The sequence below is a fragment of the Sinohyriopsis cumingii genome, chromosome 1 (assembly GCF_028554795.1).
Source record: "Sinohyriopsis cumingii isolate HCF-2022 chromosome 1, ASM2855479v2, whole genome shotgun sequence".
Lineage (NCBI taxonomy): Eukaryota > Metazoa > Mollusca > Bivalvia > Unionida > Unionidae > Sinohyriopsis > Sinohyriopsis cumingii.
This window is the reverse complement of record NC_142961.1, coordinates 171,075,116-171,097,287: the sequence shown is the minus strand read 5'-3', so window position 1 is coordinate 171,097,287 and position 22,172 is coordinate 171,075,116. Positions and strand designations below refer to the sequence as shown.

Here is a 22,172-nt window from a genome sequence, read left to right as displayed (position 1 = left end):
TATTAGTAGGACTGAATACAGTTTTCAATTAATTGATTTGTAACCCAACATTGAAAATCTTACATTTTTGTCTCCATATATTTGTCATTATTCTGAATAGGACAAATTCTTCTAAAGTCTGAAATTTTCTTTTTTTTCCCCCATTTCTCTTTGATATGATTACAAATGTTCCAGTCAGTTACTAAATTGCTGCTTCATAAAAAATTTACCAGGACTTTTCTGCTTTCCCACTATGAAAAAGTCCAACTTATTCTTTTTTAAACTTGAACATTTAAAACCTTGTTTCATTTCTTTGATTTTTTCTTGTTACCCAAGTTTGAAATTTTCACTTTTTACTTGTTAAAAAGTTGCAAAACTTTAAAGTACTTAGGGATTTCTCCTCAAAGGACATTTGGCATGTTCTGTTAGGTAAGAATTCCTTTCAGATCTTCAATTGCTAAGATGTCTGAAAATCAATTAACTTACACAAATATTGAAAATTTTATGAAGTACAAATAATTACATGGCAGTGTTCTATGGATTTGTGTGATGAGTTACCTGGTTGTACAAATATAATGGAACTATTATACCTCCACCATATTTAACACAATTTCTTGGCATTCCTTTGTCACTTGTCTACTCCTTAATTACATACTCCTGAATGGTGGCTGTCATGTTCATCACCTCTTCTCAAATCTCAAGAGGTTGCTGCTTCATTGAAAGAGACAGAACAGTAAAGAGAAGATACAGGGGGAAAAAAAGATAGTTTGTGAGAGATATTTATTTCTGTACAGGTTTATTTAATCCAGTTGAAGACAAAATTGACTTCAATTTTCTTTTCTAGAAGTTCTAATGAAGAAAGCAGTATATTTGGTTGCTTTAAAAAAAAGAGATATGTTCTGCAATCTCTTTGAAAAATGTTTACAGTGCCTTCCATTGTCAAGATAGAAATTCTGCTGTCCAGCTCCTTTCATTGTTATCATAAAATATTGAAAATGCTGTTGAGTTCCTTCCATTGTCATCCTGCAAGATAGAAATGCTGTCCAGTTTCTTTCACTGACATCATACAATATAGAAATGCTGTCCAATTTTTTTCACTGACATCATACAAGATAGAAATACTACTGTACAGTTCCTTTCACTGACATTATACAAGGTAGAAATGCTGTCCAATTTCTTTCACTGTCATCATATAAGATAGAAATAATGTACAGTTCCTTTCACTGACATCATACAAGAAAGAAATACTGTACATTTCCTTTCACTGACATCATACAAGAAAGAAATACTGTACATTTCCTTTCACTGACATCATACAAGAAAGAAATACTGTACATTTCCTTTCACTGACGTCATACAAGATAGAAATGCTGTCCAATTCCTTTCATTGACATCATGCAAGGTAGAAATGCTGTCCAATTCCTTTCACTGACATCATACAAGATAGAAATACTACTTTACAGTTCCTTTCACTGACATCATACAAGATAGCAATGCTGTCCAGTTCCTTTTACTGACATAATACAAGATAGAAATGCTGTCCAGTTCATTTCATTGAGATCATACAGTTCCATTCACTGACATCATACAAGATATAAATGATGTTCAATTCCTTTCACTGACATCATACAAGATAAAAATGCTGTATGGTTCCTTTCACTGACATCATACAAGATAGAAATACTACTCTACAGTTCCTTTCACTGACATCATACAAGATAGAAATGCTGTCCAGTTTCTTTCACTGACATCATACAAGATAGAAATGCTGTCCAGTTTCTTTCACTGACATCATACAAGATAGAAATGCTGTCCAGTTCTTTTCACTGACATCATACAAGATAGAAATACTGTCCAATGTCTTTCACTGACATCATACAGGGTAGAAATGTGGTCCAGTTCCTTTCACTGACATATACAAGATAAAAATGGTGTCCGGTTCTTTTCACTGAAATCATACAAGATAGAAATACTGTACAGTTCCTTTCACTGACATCATACAAGATAGAAATGCTGTCCATTTCTTTTAACTGACATACAAGATAGAAATACTGTCCAATGTCTTTCACTGACATCATATAAGGTAGAAATGCTGACCAGTTCCTTATGCTGTCTGATTCCTTTCGTTGGAATCATACAAGATAGAAATGATGTACAGTTCTTTTCACTGACATCATACATGATGCTGTCTGATTCCTTTCGTTGGAATTATACAAGATAGAAATGATGTACAGTTCTTTTCACTGACATCATACATGATGGAAATACTCTACAGTTCCTTTCACTGACATCATGCAAGATAGAAATGCTGTCCAGTTCCTTTCACAGACATCATACAAGGTAGAAATACTGTCCAATTTCTTTCACTGACATACAAGGTAGAAATGTGGTCCAATTAGTTTTACTGACTTCATACAAGATATAAATGCTGTACAGTTCCTTTCACTGACATCATACATGATGGAAATACTATACAGTTCTTTTTACTGACATCATGCAAGATAGAAATGCTGTCCAGTTCCTTTCACAGACATCATACAAGGTAGAAATACTGTCCAGTTTCTTTCACTGACATACAAGGTAGAAATGTGGTCCAATTAGTTTTACTGACTTCATACAAGATATAAATGCTGTACAGTTCCTTACACTGACATCATACATGATGGAAATACATACAGTTCTTTTCACTGACATACAAGGTAAAAATGGTGTCCAATTTCTTTCACTGACATCATACAAGGTATAAATTCTATCAGATTTTTTTCACTGACATTATACAAAGTAGAAATGCTGTCCAATTTCTTTCATGGACATCATACAAGGTAGATGTGCTGTCTAGTTTCTTTCATTGACATCATACAAGATAGAAATGCTGTCCAGTTCTTTGACTTGAGATATATATTTGTATTTTTAACAACAGTTTCATAATTAACTGATATAAGGAAACATCTTCTTCACTTAACATTTATGTTAGTATGCAGCATAGTATTATACTCACATTGATAAAGTATGACACTGACAGAAGTGTTAAAATTGATAAATACAGTATGACACTGACAGAAGTGTTAAAATTGATAAATATAGTATGACACTGACATGTATGACATTGTGACATAAAACATAACATTCAGACTGATGAATACAATATTAAACATGTATTAATTATAAATACTCTATTACACTGATAGAAAACAATATTTAAATTGATAAATACATTATGACACTGTGATAGACACATTGTGTTTAAACTGATAAATACAGTATGACATTGTGATAAAAACATTGTATTTAAATTTATTAATACAGTATGACACTGATATAAACATTCTATTTAAGTTTATAAATACAGTATGACTGATATAAACATTGTATTTAAATTTATAAATACAGACAGTATGACATGTGTTATTAAACATTGTATTTAAATTTATAAATACGGTATGAGATGTGATACAAACATTGTATCTGAATTTATAAATACAGTATGACATGTGTCATTAAACATTGTATTTAAATTTATAAATACAGTATGACATGTGATATAAACATTGTACTTAAATTTATAAATCCAGTATGACATGTGATATAAACATTGTATTTAAATTTATAAATACAGTATGACATGTGACATTAAACATAAAATCATGACCAAGAAATTCAGTTTGGATTGGTGTTTTATGACACATCAACAATAAGTCTGTCCAGGGGTATAAATCATGTCTGGTGCAGGATACACCATGGCAGCCAGGAAAGCTGTTGTAAAAGTCACCCAGGTACCCATAGATCCTAATGATAAGTGACAAGAAATGCAGAGTTGGCACAATTATAAAAAGAATTTAAAAATTATGTGCATATGAAATTTATTTGTTAATAATAGAATAGAATGTATAACCTGGTCTCATTCCACATAAAATGTATACAGTTAAATATATTAGAATAGAATGTCAAACATGTGTTCATTTTATATAAAATTTATACAACTGACAGAAAAGAATGTCAAACTTGTGCTCATTTCATATAAAATTTATGTAATTAGCAATAGGCCTTTTTCAGGATGTGGAATTTTGGTTTTTCCACTCCAGTATTTAACGCTTGCACAATCAACATAGGGCAACTTTTAACCGATTGTCATTAACATAGTGTATGTTCGTGAAGAAAGTTTCAAACAAATTTGTAACCGTTTGACATCTGTACACCTTCATAGAAATAGTGTGTTTAAAATCATGAGTGAATAGTTCATTAATCTGCCTAAAAGAGAAAAGTAGATATGCACACAAAAAGCATCAGAGAGGACCAGAACAGTGGACAGGATTTGTGGGCCCTAGGAAAAATTATCCAGTAGGTCCCAATGAATCACAAATTGAAACAACGGTGGACCCCCTGACTGTTGTGGTCCCCCATAATTTGTCCTACCCTGTCCGCAGTCCTGGATAGGATTTACAAAAGTTGGATGATCCATTTCTGAAAGGAAAGGGGTGGGTGGATGATTTTCCTATGTGACCAGAATTGCAATTTGTACAAATCTGTGTATTTAGATGACTCTTCAAGACTATATACTCACTAAAACATGAGGACTTACAAATCTCTTTGTTGCATATAATTAATTTCATAGTGGATGGATGCATACAGGTGAACATAGTTTTTATCAATGCCAGCATAATCAGATCCCAAGCCCAATCCAAGAAGCCACAAGAGTTACACATAGCTGATAGTACTGTTGCAACTGGCTGTTGCAAATGTATCGCAGGGTGAGTTAACTCATCATTATTATCCATATTTGTTGAAGGAGTTAGCAAACTAAGGCGAGAGAGAGATAGAATAAATTCCTTTGCCAATCCAATGTATCATAAACAGTTTTGGTATTCACATTCATTCCCATTTAATTTATTAACTAAATGGCAAATCTTTGAGGAATCTGCTTAATATGTGATGTGCCGCCTTTGGTGTTCATTGTTTGCTGCTAGTTAGACAAATTAACTTGTTTATTTTCAGATTATTCGGTACCATGCAGTCATGGGGGGGCGTTAAGATCAGAGTCATGATGCAGTAACATAAAGTAATAGATTCTCATTTATTGTTAAAAAATACTTGATGAAAATGTACAGTTCAAATCTTATACTTGTAGGACTGCATATTATTGTATACTATTATCTGCAGCGATCTATAATGACAAATGTTCTGGTCGGGTAAGAAGTGTAGGTCACTCGAGTTGACCTACGTCAAATGCTCATTACCGTACCAGATGCGGCTATGGGATAGGTTTGGCCAGCTAAAAATAGTATCTGAAAATGATCTGTAGAACATCAAATGTGTGCTCGTTTCATATAAAATTTATGTAACTAGCAATAGAATGTCAAACTTGTGGTCATTTCATATAAAATGTATACAATTAATGATTATAGAATATAATACCAAACCTTTGCTCATTTCCTATAAAATGTATACAACTAACAGAATAAAAGATCAAACCTGTGCTCATTTAATATAACATTTATACAGCTGATAGAATAAAATTACAGAAGACAGTTTTGTAGTATCCAACTTATTTTGTAATGTTTTATTTTTGCACATTTATTGGTCACCACTCATGCATTGGTAATAGCTGGATTCATGAGCAGTGATTTTTGGAGTATCCAAAGAAGAAAAAAAACCTTATTGGGTGCAAAGCTATAAAGTTATGTTAAGAAGATTACATCGTTTTAAATGTGGCTCGAAGATTTGTTCCTTTTCACATGAGCAATAAATCATCATGTCCATTCATTTATGAGCCATTTAGTGGAGGATGGGTATTTCATTCATGGAGCATATAAGTTCACTATTCATTCATGGTATACAACAATTCAGCATAAAATGGTTTGGTTTGTCGGGCTTGGTTAAGTTTGTTGGCAAACTTGAGAAAGTATATGTCCTACTTGACAAGGTCTTGATCAAAGAAGTGAAAGGTGTACATTTCATTCAGCCAGTACATAAAAGGGGTTCACATTACAGCTATAAAACTGAAGGTGAACACTTTCTTCCTCTCAAAGCAATTTTATATATGAAAGTAAATATTTGTGGTTAGGTCTTTAAAATTGGATTCTAAATCATGTTACATTCACAGACTGTCCCAGTAGCTGTAAATGGTATGGAAAATTGGTAAACTGCATCACACCTTATCCTGAAACCAATTACCTACTTTTATGTCACCACATGCTTTTCCTGAATATGCAAAGCAGGCTATAAATAACACTTATGGTATACAGGGCATGTTTTACACAATCATTAGCAGCATTATGTAGGGTGCAGTCACTTAAAAATTCAGCAGTATATGAAGGGAGTGTAACTGAAAAATTATGCATGCAAAAATATGTCTGTGAAGAGTGGTACTGTTAAAATAGTTGTACAAAGAAACTGTTTCCTGGTACTGTAGAGCCAGGATTCTGCAGATGTCCTATTAAACCACACACATACACTCTCACACACATGCACACATGTACACTACACTAGACACACACACACACTGATAGTTTAAAACATAAACTTGATTGCACCCAGGCCTAAATTCTGGAAACCATGGTCCAAGAAAAATGAACATATTTAATAAAATGTCTTCATAATAAATTTATGTAAAATCTTTGAAACAAATTAATGTGTGTCATTGTGTGGACTAAAGAATTTTTCCCTATTTCCCTCTAGTTAGGTGGAAAGTAGGCAAATATGTTGTGAATGTGAGTTTTCATGACTAGCTGTTGATATTGCCTACAGTTTCTCAGAGAATTCACTACACAAAGTTGATTCTTCTGTAAGGAACAAGGAGACAGAATATTTGTATGTAATGATTATGTAGTTTTATATGTAAATTATTGTGATAAAAGGAAATGATGATTTAATTTAGATTTTGTAGCATATTTCAGTGTCATGACTGCCAAAAATATTTAAACTAAGTTTTAAAGGTAAAACGGATGCCTCCATATCACTTGCCTCTAAGGTATATAGTATGATGACTTATGCAGTATCTGTCCATTTTGACTGTCCGCTTCATGGTTAGCGAGATATTTAAGTTTAAATGTCCATTTTGACTGTCCGCTTCATGGTTAGCAAGATATTTAAGTTTAAATGTCTATTTTGACTGTCCGCTTCATGGTTAGCAAAATATTTAAGTTTAAATGTCTATTTTGACTGTCCGCTTCATGGTTAGCAAAATATTTAAGTTTAAATATCTATTTTGACTGTCCGCTTCATGGTTAGCAAGATATTTAAGTTTAAATGTCTGTTTTGACTGTCCGCTTTATGGTTAGCAAGATATTTGAGTTTAAATGTCTATTTTGACTGTCTGCTTTATGGTTAGCAAGATATTTAAGTTTAAATGTCTATTTTGACTGTCCGCTTTATGGTTAGCAAGATATTTAAGTTTAAATGTCTATTTTGACTGTCCGCTTTATGGTTAGCAAGATATTTAAGTTTAAATGTCTATTTTGACTGTCCGCTTTATGGTTAGCAAGATATTTAAGTTTAAATGTCTATTTTGACTTCTGACTGTCCGCTTTATGGTTAGCAAGATATTTAAGTTTAAATGTCTATTTTGACTGTCCGCTTTATGGTTAGCGAGATATCTAAGTTTAAATGTCCATTTTGACTGTCCGCTTCATGGTTAGCGAGATATCTAAGTTTAAATGTCTATGTCCAAATACTCCTCCCTTGGCCATGTACAACACTGACAACTTCCATGGCTTAAATCCATGTAACATGACAAGGAAACCAAATTATGAATTGCTATTGTTTTACCATTATGGAGTGTGAAGTTCTTGTAGATTGTTTTCTAATTGCATCATGGGAAGGTGCATCTTTTCTTGTTGTAGCAGTAGGACTATGTCTTCACTGTCATCACAACACATATGATAGAATGTAATTAATTACCAGTTTCTTTATAAGCTAAACCTCAATGTATCAAATTAGAGAGAGAGATAGAGAGACATTGATAAGACTACTGAAAACATAATACTGGATATGTGTCCCCCCCCCAAAAAAAAAAACTATATGAAAAATACTGTATATTAGGTGAGAAAGTTTCACATGCAAATGCCATTTGAACAAAAAATTAGTGACCAAATTCTTAGTAAAACTTTATTCTGTTCATAAATGTGCTTTTGGTCAAGTGTTCTGTTCGCAAGCATGTTTGTCTGAAGCAGCTGCATTGGTATCAAAGGTTTCCATTTAGAATGACAAAGCTCTTCTTTGCTTTACATATATTAATATATCTTCATGGATATATTTGGGATATCTACATGGATATATTTAGGATATCTACATGGATATATTTAGGATATCTGCTTGGATATATTTATATTTAGGATATCGACATGGATATATTTAGGATATCTACATGGATATATTTAGGATATCTACATGGATATATTTAGGATATCTACTCGGATAAATTTAAGATATCTACTTGGATATATTTAGGATATCTACATGGATATATTTAGGATATTGACATGGATATATTGAGGATATCGACATGGATATATTTAGGATATCGACATGGATATATTTAGGATATTTACATGGATTAGAAATTCAGCTTCTTACTGTAATTCAAGTCCTTGTGTAATGGCTACCTTTTGGGTCACTGCTAATCATATACAGACCTGTATTTCCATTTTATGGAGTACACATATTTTCCTCTGATTTTATTGACGTAAATGAATATCATTCCTAATATTTTACATGTCGTTCTTGTCAGCATTTTTATTAGGATCCCTTTGGTTTTAATTGATGTTTGTACATACATGTATGCCACTTGTATGCATTTGATCAGATGTGAGATTAACTTTAATCCTCAACTAAACATATTATCCTCATAAAATAAATAAATATATTATTATTATTATTAATGCAACATCATAAATCAAAGATAAGAGTTCAAGGGAAGTTTCCTAAGTTGGTCTTGTGATTCTAAAGGGTAATTGATAGTTTTTCTTCTTTTTTGGACTTGAGACGTTTTCAATTCTAGGAGAGTTACTTTTTACATGCATTGTTCACTGAGACTCATTCTAATAATTCATATTTTTGGATGTGATAAAACTGGGAATTTATTTCTACGCATAGTCAAGCAGGTAATAGCTAGGATTAAACAAGTGATTATTTTGGGGGAAATATTGAATTCTTACTATCACTGCAAGTCATTCATATTATAAGATTAGAAAATGAATGGGCTGGATTTTTTAAATAAAATTGCAAGATGAAAATCAATTTACTTGCACAGGTAATGGTCCAAAATACTTCCGTTTTGTTGCCTATTAAAATAATTGCTGGGATAATTATGTGCTTACGGGTATAGCGGATTTCACTAGTGTTATAACGGATTTGACAGGTGCACTAACACACTTAAAATGTTCATTATTTTCTCCATTTAGTGAAACATAAGTGTATGAAATCAATTTGTGTATTTGTCATCTGAATTAAGCATGGCAGAATATATTGTATTGAAAATTTACTCAATACACAATTAAACCTATTAGTGGTAACATTTGATCATTTACACCAGAAAACATCATTGTATTCATGTTTTAATAGAAAATGGACTTTTTCCCAAGAATATTTTCATTTCAAAACAATAGAGAAGACATTTTCCACCATGCGTATTTCAGAAAATGTCTAATGAAACCTCATTGTACTCCCTGTTAGTAATAGCTGGATGAATTTAAAGTGTCCGGCGAATTACAGGTGTAATGTTTGCATTCTGTTATTCCCTTGTCATCATCACAGTTGTAGAAAATTGAAAAGTGTTATGTTCCATTCAGACATAGCAAAAAATGGAAAATATTAGACAATTAGAGATAATTACAAAGTGCGTAGAGATGTATTCGGTTTGTTGTTATTGTTCAGTGTGATCAAATGGGGCAAACATGTCAGCTGTTTTCCTATATTGTGGCAAATTGGGCAATGGGGAGTTGTCTAAACATGCTAATTTTGACATTTTCATTTCTCCTTTGATTGGTATTGAATATCAAGTCCTGATATTTGAAATAAAATATTAATGGATGTGCAGACTTTAGATATAGTTTGGATTGATTGCTCCAGTGGGTCTTTATATATCAAAGTGAGTAATGATCAAGAAGCAAAGATACAGCTTCCAAAATGCCAATCAGATAATCAAAGATAAAGTCTAAGAGATGCCATTCAGATAAATATTGACTATATATATATATATATATATATATATATATATATATATATATATATATATATATATATATATATATATATATATATATATATATATGGGGGTGATGGATGATTTATATTGTCTTCAAATTTTAAACCATATGGGTAATAAAAAAAATGGAATTTCCTTTGTGTTTTTTTTGTGTGTGTATCCCAAGAAGAAGTTTCTGCTCCAGACAAAGTGGAGTGACCATCTTGGTCATTACTGAGGATATGATAATTGTTTGTGACCCTCATTACAAGGACTTGGACACTTGATGAGTCCGATGATTAAAACATCAACACCCATATTCACAGACATAATTCCATAGCCATTGTAATATGATTGCAGCCCATTCTTAATCCCCATTTGTAATCAACTTCTCTTCCTCGATTGATGAGCTTAGAGACACTTTTTCAGATAACTTCATTTAAACAATTAATTGTCTCCCAGCAAGGAGAGATGAAGCTAAAATGCAGACTGGTTCACTAGTTGTATAGGTTATAGTTGAGCATGATAAATTGCTCTGTTCTTGATAGCCAGTAGAATGGAAGCCCTGATCAGGAAGCTGGTACACTGTCTCAACTAATATAAATAGGTATAGATAGATATCTTCAGATGTAGTTACATAGTTCACAAGAAGATCTAAATTGATGCTTTTTGCAATAAATAGTAACAATTATTAGCATAGACAATGCACTGACCAATTGTTTATTTATGTGGATGTTATGTTCAATAAAAGGCCAGGGAAATATATGCAGATACATATGGTAATAGAAAAATGTGCATGAGAATGGTTTATTGCAGGTTTTTAGAGAAGAGGGATCATTTAGACTGTGTCCCAGGTCATTTCTAAATATTATATTGGTCATTCCTGAGAATTAACTGGTGAATCATACTAGCTGACTGGTTTAGTGTGATGAAAAGGTAATTGGGATCAAAGGTTAAGGAGAGTCTGAGATCAGACACCCTATTTAGGACATTGACTGTTTGTCCTTTCCCATGCAGATCCAGGAACAACTTATTTGCCAGATGAAAGATTTTGATTGGAATTTGCAAGACTGGAATTGGATTTATAAAGTATGCATATATTGTGAGCTAAATGGGGTAATTTCAGACAACTTAATTGTACAAGATATGTTGTTATGGCATTTACATTATAATACCCCTTGTTTTGGCATTTACATTATAGTACCCCTTGTCATAGCATTTACATTATAATACTGTTTGTTATGGCATTTACATTATAATACTTTTTGTTATGGCATTTACATTATAATACTTTTTGTTATGGCATTTACATTATAATACCTTTTGTTATAGCATTTACATTATAGTACCCCTTGTTATGGCATTTACATTATAATACCCCTTGTTATGGCATTTACATTATAATACCTTTTGTTATGGCATTTACATTATAATACCTTTTGTTATGGCATTTACATTATAATACCTTTTGTTATGGCATTTACATTATAATACCCCTTGTTATGGCATTTACATTATAATACCTTTTGTTATGGCATTTACATTATAATACCTTTTGTTATGGCATTTACATTATAATACCTTTTGTTATGGCATTTACATTATAATACCCCTTGTTATGGCATTTACATTATAATACCTTTTGTTATGGCATTTACATTATAATACCTTTTGTTATGGCATTTACATTATAGTACCCCATGTTATGGCATTTACTTTATAATACCTTTTGTTATGGCATTTACATTATAATACCTTTTGTTATGGCATTTACATTATAGTACCCCTTGTTATGGCATTTACTTTATAATACCTTTTGTTATGGCATTTACATTATAATACCTTTTGTTATGGCATTTACATTGTAATACCTTTTGTTATGGCATTTACATTATAATACCTTTTGTTATGGCATTTACATTATAATACCTTTTGTTATGGCATTTACATTATAATACCCCTTGTTAAGGCATTTACATTATAATACCTTTTGTTATGGCATTTACATTATAATACCCCTTGTTAAGGCATTTACATTATAGTACCCCTTGTTATGGCATTTACATTATAGTACCCCTTGTTATGGCATTTACATTATAATACCTTTTGTTGTGGCATTTACATTATAATGCCCCTTGTCAAGGCATTTACTTTATAATACCTTTTGTTATGGCATTTGCTTTATAATACCTTTTGTTAGAATGTTATTAGATCACAACAGTAAAGGTAGAACCATAACTTATTCAAATCCATGGAGAGCATGATTCTGGGTTTAACCAAAGGCACGTTTTGCACCATTGGCACAATAAAAACAGCCTCTGCACCATTGGCACAATAAAAACAGCCTCTGCACCATTGGCACAATAAAAACAGCCTCTCCACCATTGGCACAATAAAAACAGCCTCTCCACCATTGGTACAGTAAAAACAGCATCTGCAGCATTGGCACAGTAAAAACAGCCTCTCCACCACTGGCACAACAAAAACAGCCTCTCCACCATTGGCACAATAAAAACAGCCTCTGCACCATTTGGCACAATAACAACAGCCTCTTCACCATTGGCACAACAAAAACAGCAGCAGGCCCCTTACAAAAACCAATGCACTTTGAATGTTCTTCCACTTAACTATTTTTTTCTGAACACGACATTTATGAGTAATCAAATCAACAACATCAGTGGGATAAATACCATGCAATGAAAGTGTAGCAATGTGACATGAACTGTCTAGTTGTGACAGTTGCTTGCAAGTTATTGCATCACTTTTTTTTACGTGCCAAGTGTTTGTAAAATCAGTAATCCCAAATAAAGAGAAGGCAAATGCTTAATGGAATTTGTTTATGGGGTGAAAGGAGCAAACTTAACTTGCAGTATGCCTGTAGATGATAATACTGGTGGAAAAACTTAATGGAGCATTTAGCGAGGCATCAGGCTGAATGTTGGTCCAAGCCTAGGAGATATTCCAAAATGAGAACCTGCATGGATGCACAATCATTTCTCACATGCAGGGACTTTGTAATACTCGTACTAGTGACAAGTGTGACAAATTCATTGTGATGGCTTTGTAATGCTTCTACAAGTGACATGTTTGAAAAATTTGTCGTTATTTTATCATCTGAAACCTGTAGTTGAGAGATTTATTGCTAAAAAAAGCAACATAAATTGTACTTCATTGTGTTGTCATCAGGAACGAGTTTCTCAATTTGGATTACAATACAGTTTTCATTCACTCTTACTCTGTGCACTAAGAATACAAAAGTGTTCCGATATCAGAGAAACAATTTATGTTTCAGTGAATTATGGATTAATTTATTATTGAATCTTATTGTAACCACTAGCTATGCTGTAAAGAAAAGTAATGGCCAGTGTCAAATCTTGTTAACATAATTTGAAATCTTGATGAACAAGGGTTCCATATGGCCTATTTCAAAGTCTGGATGGGCCAAGAGCTCCAAAATGGCTCCTTTGAAGGTCTTGATGGTCTAGGGGCTCCATATGGCCTATGTGGTGGAAGTCTAAAATGAACCCGTATAATTAATCAGGCATTTTTCATGCTTTATACTTGTGAGTTTTTAAAAATGTAAATGAATTTGCTTTATGTAATGTATTTGATGTTGAAAGAATGTGATTTTTTAAATAGAATTACTGTATATGTTCTTATAACATAACTAGATGCCCAAAACATTATTAGAGAAAGGCACATTAAAGGAGAAACATTTTAATGTATTTGCAAGTGCACTATGCTACATTAATGTTTTAAGGTGTAATCATAACAAGTAGTTCACACTAAATTTAGGAAATGGTTTTAACAGACAACACGGAAAAACAGTAACTGAGCTAAGATTTAATTAAATTACACATAGTAAACACATATAATTGAAGTGTCATCTAATTCATGATATATAACAGAGTAAAATTAAATTCTGATTATAGTCATGTTGATTTATTGTTTATTGAGTTGAAATGTAGTCATGTTGATTTATTGTTCATTGAGTTGAAATGTGATCATGTTGATTTATTGTTCATTGAGTTGAAATGTGGTCATGTTGATTTATTGGACAATGAGTTGAAATGTCATGTTGATTTGTTGTTTTTTGAGTTGAAATGTAGTCATGTTGATTTATTGTTCATTGAATTGAAATGTGGTCATGTTGATTTATTGGACAATGAGTTGAAATATGGTCATGTTGATTTATTGAACAATGAGTTGAAATGTGGTCATGCTGATTTATTGGACAATGAGTTGAAATGTGGTCATGTTGATTTATTGGACAATGAGTTGAAATGTGGTCATGTTGATTTATTGGACAATGAATTGAAATGTGGTCATGTTGATTTATTGGACAATGAGTTGAAATGTGGTCATGTTGATTTATTGGACAATGAGTTGAAATGTGGTCATGATAATTTATTGTTCATTGAGTTGAAATGTGGTCATGTTGATTTATTGGGCAATGAGTTGAAATGTCATGTTGATTTATTGTTCAATGAATTGAAATGTTTTCATGCTGATTTATTGGACAATGAGTTGAAATATGGTCATGGTAATATATTGGACACTGATTTTATATTCATTCATGTGACAGTGAATGGAAATATTGTCATGTTGATTTTTGGACAATGAATTGAAACATAGTCATGTTGATTTTTGGACAGTGAATTGATATATATTCATATTGGTTTATTGGACAGTGAAATGAAATAAAGTAATGCTGATTTATCAGACAATGATTTGAAATAAGGTCAGTGTACTATAATTGAATTTCATACTTTGTCTATATATTGTCCTATTGGTCAGTGACCAGGTATGAATCACCACTCGACCAGTCTTCCAGTATTCCAGAGATCCCCTTAAGATCATTTCTTGTTGCTGCTGATAAATTGGAGTTACTGTTTAAGGGCACCGCCTGACTGAATAAGGCATGTTGATGTCAGGGTGATATCACCAGTATGCAAATCTTCTTGGGAATTTCTGAACTCTTTCAGAGAAATTAGAATGTCCAGTTCACTTTGACCTGTCATTTATCTCGCAATGTGCAGACATGATACACAGTAATTAGCAATACTGGCAAGTGGTGTAGCAGTGTGATGGCAGGCCATCACATTTTTCCCTGATTGACCACATCATGCACAAAAACGTTTGCTCATTTATTGGCTCAATGTCCAGTTCCATTTAATCTGTAAGGTTTTGTCCTTTGTGTTAATTAAAACACACTGGCTGACATATACAGAAGAGTCAGTAGTTGAAAGGACCTGCTTAAGCTTTAGAGTTGATTTATTTCCCATTTGTTTTGGTTTTTCCCTTCATTTTATTGTTTTATATAAAATTTAAATTTGATTCACTTTGAAGCTTGTTTACCATTGTCTAGATTATTAATGTTACGGTTTGCATAATGTTTTCCATTACTTTTATTACTAGAAGAGTTGTTAAGTGAAGAATCAAATACCATGGAATATGAATTTAAAAAAAATAATACTATTTTAGTATTGGGGGACATGGTACGTCGTTTGGTAAATATCAGGTTCATAATCCAAGTGTCCCAGGTTTGAGATCTCTCTTGGTGGTCTCCCTGAGTCCTGAGCTCTAATATCCTTGGCATAACACAGCCAACAATAATACTACTGAATGGAACAGACAAAATACTCTGTATCCAAATTAATCAGAATTGGGATTTTGACAATAAAATACTTATTGTAGTTGTATAATTTTAATATTATGTATACATTTTACATTTTCATTTGCCAGTGGGTTTTTGTTGTTGTTGTTGTTGTTGTTGTTATTCTGCATTTAATGCAATATTTCAGGATAGTATAGGCGATACATTTTGGCCAGCATAACTGGTTGAGGAAGATACCAGGAAAACTTTTGGAAGAACCCTAGGCCCACAGGAAGCTACTGGCATGCTTTCTCACATAGCTGAACCCTAGACACTAACCCAAGTGGACAGAGGTGAGATGTCAGTGATTGGTAAAGATGAGCACCTGAGATCATGTCTTTTTTGCACTGATCATATTGGGGGCCCCAAGTGGCCGAGTGGTCTAAAGCGCTCTTCGTTACGGATCACTGCCATCTCACCTCTGTCTGCGGCGGTTCGAGTCTAAGATTCAGCCAATGTGGGCATGTGAGAAAGCTTGCCAGTAGCTTCTCGTGGGTCGGTGGTTCTTTCCGGGGTTTTCCGGGTTCTTCCTCCACCATTAATACTGGCCGCCATGTATAGCCTATCGTGCTAAAAAATGGCGTTAAACCCCACAACAACACTGATCATATTTAATCTTTTCCGTGCAATTCATTCCAAGCGTATCTGGACTTTTCCATACAAGTCATTCCAAGCATATCTGGTCTTTTCCATACAAGTCATTCCAAGCATATTTAGTATTTTCCATACAATTCATTCCAAGCATATCTAGTCTTTTCCATACAAGTCATTCCAAGCATATTTAGTCTTTTCCATACAAGTCATTCCAAGCATATTTAGTCTTTTCCATACAAGTCATTCCAGGCAGAAAATATAAAGAGCATGTTGCAGATTTGAGTTTGTAGTTATTACCATTTTGGGATGTAGAAATTTTGTGTACAAAGGAATCACTGTGAGACATAAAGCCTGATTGTTTCAACTTTATTTGACCTAAGTCAATAACTGCAAAATTAGATAGCCAGTTTACAAGTCTGTCATTTACCCAGATACTTGTTTGATGGCTGCAGGGGACAATCTGAAGCAGTATTAAGTTGATTAATTTGAGTAGTGACCAGGTGGGGTGACCATAAAATTCAGAATTTTAAATTAGATAATTTCTTGAGCAGAAATGGTCAACATTGATGAAAGAAATGATTATAGTTTTATTGCAATGCATGCTAATTGATGAAGTGATTTCTTGATAAAGAAAACAAACAAAAAGAGTTGGGTCTTGACTTCAATGACTGATCTGAAATGTACACTGATGTAATGAACATGATTGTCAATTACAAAGACTGATCATATCTTTGAGTGGATAACACCTGTGGTTTCTTGACGTTTTCAGCAGTAGGGTACACCAGTTGCTAAAATGTAAAGTAACAAGCCCTAAAATGACTTTTGTTTGGTCTAATATGAAAGACATACAGTGTAGGAAGGCAGTAAATGGGCTAGATTGAATTGTCTCCCTTACTTCAGGTTGTTTACAGAGAGATTTTGTTATGTGTGATTATTTCTTCTCTTTAAGTTAGATCTTTAAGAAGATTATCAATCCATATCATATATTCACATAAGAGTGTATATAGTTATATACAAAAATGATTGCTCTCAGATATTTGCCCACGAGTATATAATTAAATACAAAACTGACTGCTCTCAATTCTAATCAAAACAAAGATGATATCATATATTCACATATGAGTGTAAATACAATTAAATACAAACGCTGACTGCAGATTGTAAGACTGGTATACAGCAGCAATTGGTGAAATGGTAGGATGAAGAACATGGAAACAATAAGCACTCTGCCCTGCCCCATGCAGGTTGTGGGAAGGCAAGTACTCTGCCCTGTCCCATGCAGGTTGTGGGAAGGCAAGTACTCTGCCATGCCCCATGCAGGTTCTGGGAAGGTAAGTACTCTGCCCTGCTCCACGCTGGTTGGGGGAAGGTAAGTACTCTGTCCTGCTCCATGCTGGTTGGGGGAAGGTAAGTACTCTGCCCTGCTCTATGCTGGTTGGGGGAAGGTAAGTGCAAAAGATATAGGAGAAGATAAGCCAGAGTATAGGTAAAACTTTTGCTATGATGGAATGAAGAGCTCTTGTTTAACAAATCATTCATTTAAAGGTCTAATGATTACTGTTGGTCATGTAGATAGTATTACCTTTTATTAGATGATCATGCATGTTTCAGTGATTTTAAAATTAAATTACAGTGACTGCATCATTTGCTAGAGACCTCCACTTAAGCTTAATCAACTCTAATTTATGGTAAATCGTTGTGAGAGAAGCATGATGTTTTTTTCACCCAGAGCAATTAATCTTTTGTAAATTTTTATCAGTTTGGCAGGTCACAATGACATTTTTATGTTATTAGACACTTTAGCAAAAGATAACTACAATCTTCTTATCCTAGTGGGATAAAGTCCAAAGAAAAAAAGATAATTACATTCTCACCTTTGCCACATGTTAGGAGATTGATGGAACACAATTAAAGCAGTGTTTGGGTTAGAGGATAGTTCATTCAGTGCAAATAACTAGAGGCAGATCACTTGTAAATCCACATTATAGTTTTTCTGTTTGTTCATTATTTTAGAATTTCATATGTTGCTGAATGTCTTAGTTTTAAAGTGATGATGCATCTTTTTAAGATCACATTTGTATAGTTTGTGTGTATTCTTTCTCCTTTCCATTTTATGTTGATGTTCACCTTTCAAATAAAAGTATGTAAGCATTAAAATCATAATAAAAAGCTGGGATATTGCTTTGTTTTGAATCTAAAATCACAGTGTATCCCCTAGGGGTGCAAAACTGAGAGTCAAAAATCTCCTTGGTGTGAGAAGTGGGGGTCAGACTGTGTAAAAAACAAACTTTGGTATCAAAACTGGGGGTCAAATACAAAATTTGGGGGTCTCTGAAGCGCAAATGAGGGTAAAGGGAAACACTGAATTAAGTTGAGACATTGCTTTGTTTTGAAACTAAAGTCGGGACATTGCTTTGTTTAGAATCTAAAGTTGGGACATTGCTTTGTTTTGAATCTAAAGTTGGGACATTGCTTTGCTTTGAATCTAAAATCAGGACATTGCTTTGTTTTGAATCTTAAATCGGGACATTGCTTTGTTTAGAATCTAAGGTCGGGACATTGCTTTGTTTTGAATCTAAAGTCGGGACATTGCTTTGTTTTGAATCTAAAATCGGGACATTGATTTGTTTAGAATCTAAGGTCAGGACATTGCTTTGTTTTGAATCTAAAGTTGGGACATTGCTTTGTTTTGAATTTAAAATCAGGACATTGCTTTGTTTTGAATCTTAAATCGGGACATTGCTTTGTTTAGAATCTAAGGTCAGGATATTGCTTTGTTTTGAATCAAAAATGGGGACATTGCTTTGTTTAGAATCTAAGGTCGGAACATTGCTCTGTTTTGAATCTAAAATCAGGACATTGCTTTGTTTTGAATCTTAAATCAGGACATTGCTTTTTTTTAGAAACTAAGGTCAGGACATTGCTTTATTTTGAAGCTAAATCGGGACATTGCTTTGTTTAGAATCTAAGGTCGGGACATTGCTTTGTTTAAAATTTAAAATTGGGACATAGCTTTGTTTAGAATCTAAAGTTGGGACATTGCATTGTTTAGAATCTAAGGTCAAGACATTGCTTTGTTTTGAATCTAAAATCGGGACATTGCTTTGTTTAGAATCAGGACATTGCTTTGTTTTGAATCTAAATCGGGACATTGCTTTGTTTAGAATCTAAGGTCAGGACATTGCTTTGTTTTGGAAACCAGAATTGTATTCTCATGGTGTTCTAATGCTTTAGTAATGTAAACAGGAAAAATATAACTTTTTAAGTCACATTAAAATTTAAGTTTTAAACCATGTAAGGACTTGAAAATTCTTGCACTGTAAGAACAGTAATCAAATCAAGCATGCAGGAAGTTATAGCTTAATAAGATCTATGTTGTAGAAATTAATCAAAATTAGAAATTCCCAGGGGTCACATTATTTACCATCTGCAAAGCTATGTTGGATATATTGCTCACTTGTTTATAATTTTATGACTAGTTTATAAAAGTCTAACTTTGTTTTAAGTTTAAAACATTTGTACTCATAACTGTGAGCATGCAATTGATGTCAAGCGTTTTTCATGAAATTGACATTGTCTAGATTCAATCTGAGCAGTCCTCAGCTAGATAGCAATAGAGGGGCAATCCCCTAACCCCTAACCCTTAACTCCCTGCCTTCTAGGCCTTCTCCTCTCCTTTCAGTGTATTGCTAAAATATGGCCTTAAAATTGTATTGTTTTCCATAAAGTCATATATGTTTATTTGTTTATTGCTTGATACATATATACATGTGCTTTTACTATCAAAGGGAATGACATTATTTAGTTCATTGTAATTCCTTCAGTTGCTAAAAATACCCTTTGTTTCAAACAAGTGCTCATATAGTTAAGATAAAAGTACCCTATTGTAAAATATGTCTCTGTTGCCCTATGAGTACTGCTGAGGGTTGTTGTTATACAACACACAAAGCTGAAACTTGTTTGTGCTTCTCAAGAGAAAAACAAGACAAGCATCTGAAGACATTTGATTGAGACAATCAGTTGGAGATAGCAATTACTGAAGACATCCTAATGGGATAACCAATCTGAGACAAGCATTGAAGACATCTAATTGAGACCAGCAATCTGAAAGAGGCAAATGAAGACATTCAGTAGAGACAACCAATCTGAGACAAGAAAAGTATCAGTTATAAATTTGTGCAGCTGCTCCAGCACATGGGTGAGGAAGCATTCTTTGCAGTACATTATAAGATCACTTATATTACAAATGCAATACATCTGTACAGGTGTACATTAAATTGGGTACCTAATATTAGGTCATTTTTATCAATGGTCCAGTACATCTGTACAGGTGTACAATTAATTAGATACATTATAAGGTCATTTTTATCCCAAGTTAAGTACATCTGTACAGGTGTACATCTAATTTGCAACTATTCACTAGCTTACATTATATTAACCTATATTTCATTCCAAATGAAACCCAATGACCCCATCTCATTAATGAGACTTGAATAAAAAGCATAGTTCATAAGGCATTTCAGTCTACTTGCATGGGGCATACTTATAATAATGTATTTATTATTAGTATGTATATCATCCTATGACAGTTGTAAATGGTTTCTACCATTTTGAAATATTGTGGAAGAGCAACCACTGTTGGCATTTATGGTATAAGTAATGTAGGTCACTAGGTCTGTCCTTTAATATGATAATTACAGTAATAACCCTTTCATTGCATGTGTGTAATACATGGAATATCTTTTTATTGTCCCTGTTGAAGTGTGTCCTTATCTGTTAATGAATTTCTTTCTTTTCACACTCCAAGGAAGAGGTGATAACTATGATTCTGCCCATTGTAAACACATGTGCATGAATACATGGTTGTAGGGTTTACTGCCATTTTTCAGCACAAGATAGGCTATACATGGAGGTCAGTATAACTAGTGGAGGAAGAACCCTGGAAAATCCTAGGAATAACCACTGACCCATGAGAAACTACTGGCAAGCTTTCTCACTACCCATGGTAGCCGAGCCTAAGACTCAAACCCATGCAGAAAGAGGTGAGATGTCAGTGATCCAAGCACTTTGGACCACTTGGCCACTTGGGATCTCGCATGAATACATCACTTGTTGACACTTTGACCTCTTAATATAAAGGCTTCCAACATAGAATAAAGACCTCCAACATGGAATAGAGGCCTCCAAACGTGGAATAAAGAAATCCAACATGGAATTAAGGCCTCCAACATGGGAAAAAAGGCCTCCAGCATGGAATAAAGGCTGGAGATGGTTGATATAAACAGTCTTTTATTTTTAAACAACTAATGAACTTGTGATAAAAATGGTCTTATAACCTACCTTTTACTGTAATTATCATATTAAAAGACAGGGAAGGGTAACATGGGACTGGTGGAGAATTGGGGGTTGGGGGAGTTTGTGAGTTAGAAGATCATGGAGAATCAATTGTCTGTTTTTGTGGTGAAGATGACATGGATTTTTCATCAGTCTAATATGTTTGATTATTTACCCTCCTGTACAAAAAGTGGAAAAGACAAATGCTGATTAATCCAGACCATACTGCTTGTCTCCTTGCAGAACTCAAATCGACAAAACATTTGTATAAATTTTGTTATGAATTTGTCTTCAGTGTCATTCAATGTTTAGGTTATACCAACACTATTATTAAGCAAGAAGTGGTCGCTCAGGACAGATGGTCTCACAAAACTATTATTAAGCAGAAAGTGGTCGCTCAGGACAGATGGTCTCTCAACACTTACTAAA

At 33.4% G+C, this 22,172-nt stretch overlaps 1 protein-coding gene across 1 annotated transcript in view; it reads left to right on the top strand.

The window, feature by feature from the left end:
* The window catches only part of LOC149808382 (uncharacterized), a 425,114-nt gene that overhangs the window by 397,386 nt on the left and 5,556 nt on the right, over window positions 1-22,172 (top strand). The window contains exon 7 of the mRNA XM_089968015.1: window positions 17,654-17,740. Within this exon, the coding sequence (XP_089824141.1) occupies window positions 17,654-17,740 (87 nt within the window). The remainder of the gene's footprint in view (window positions 1-17,653; window positions 17,741-22,172) is intronic.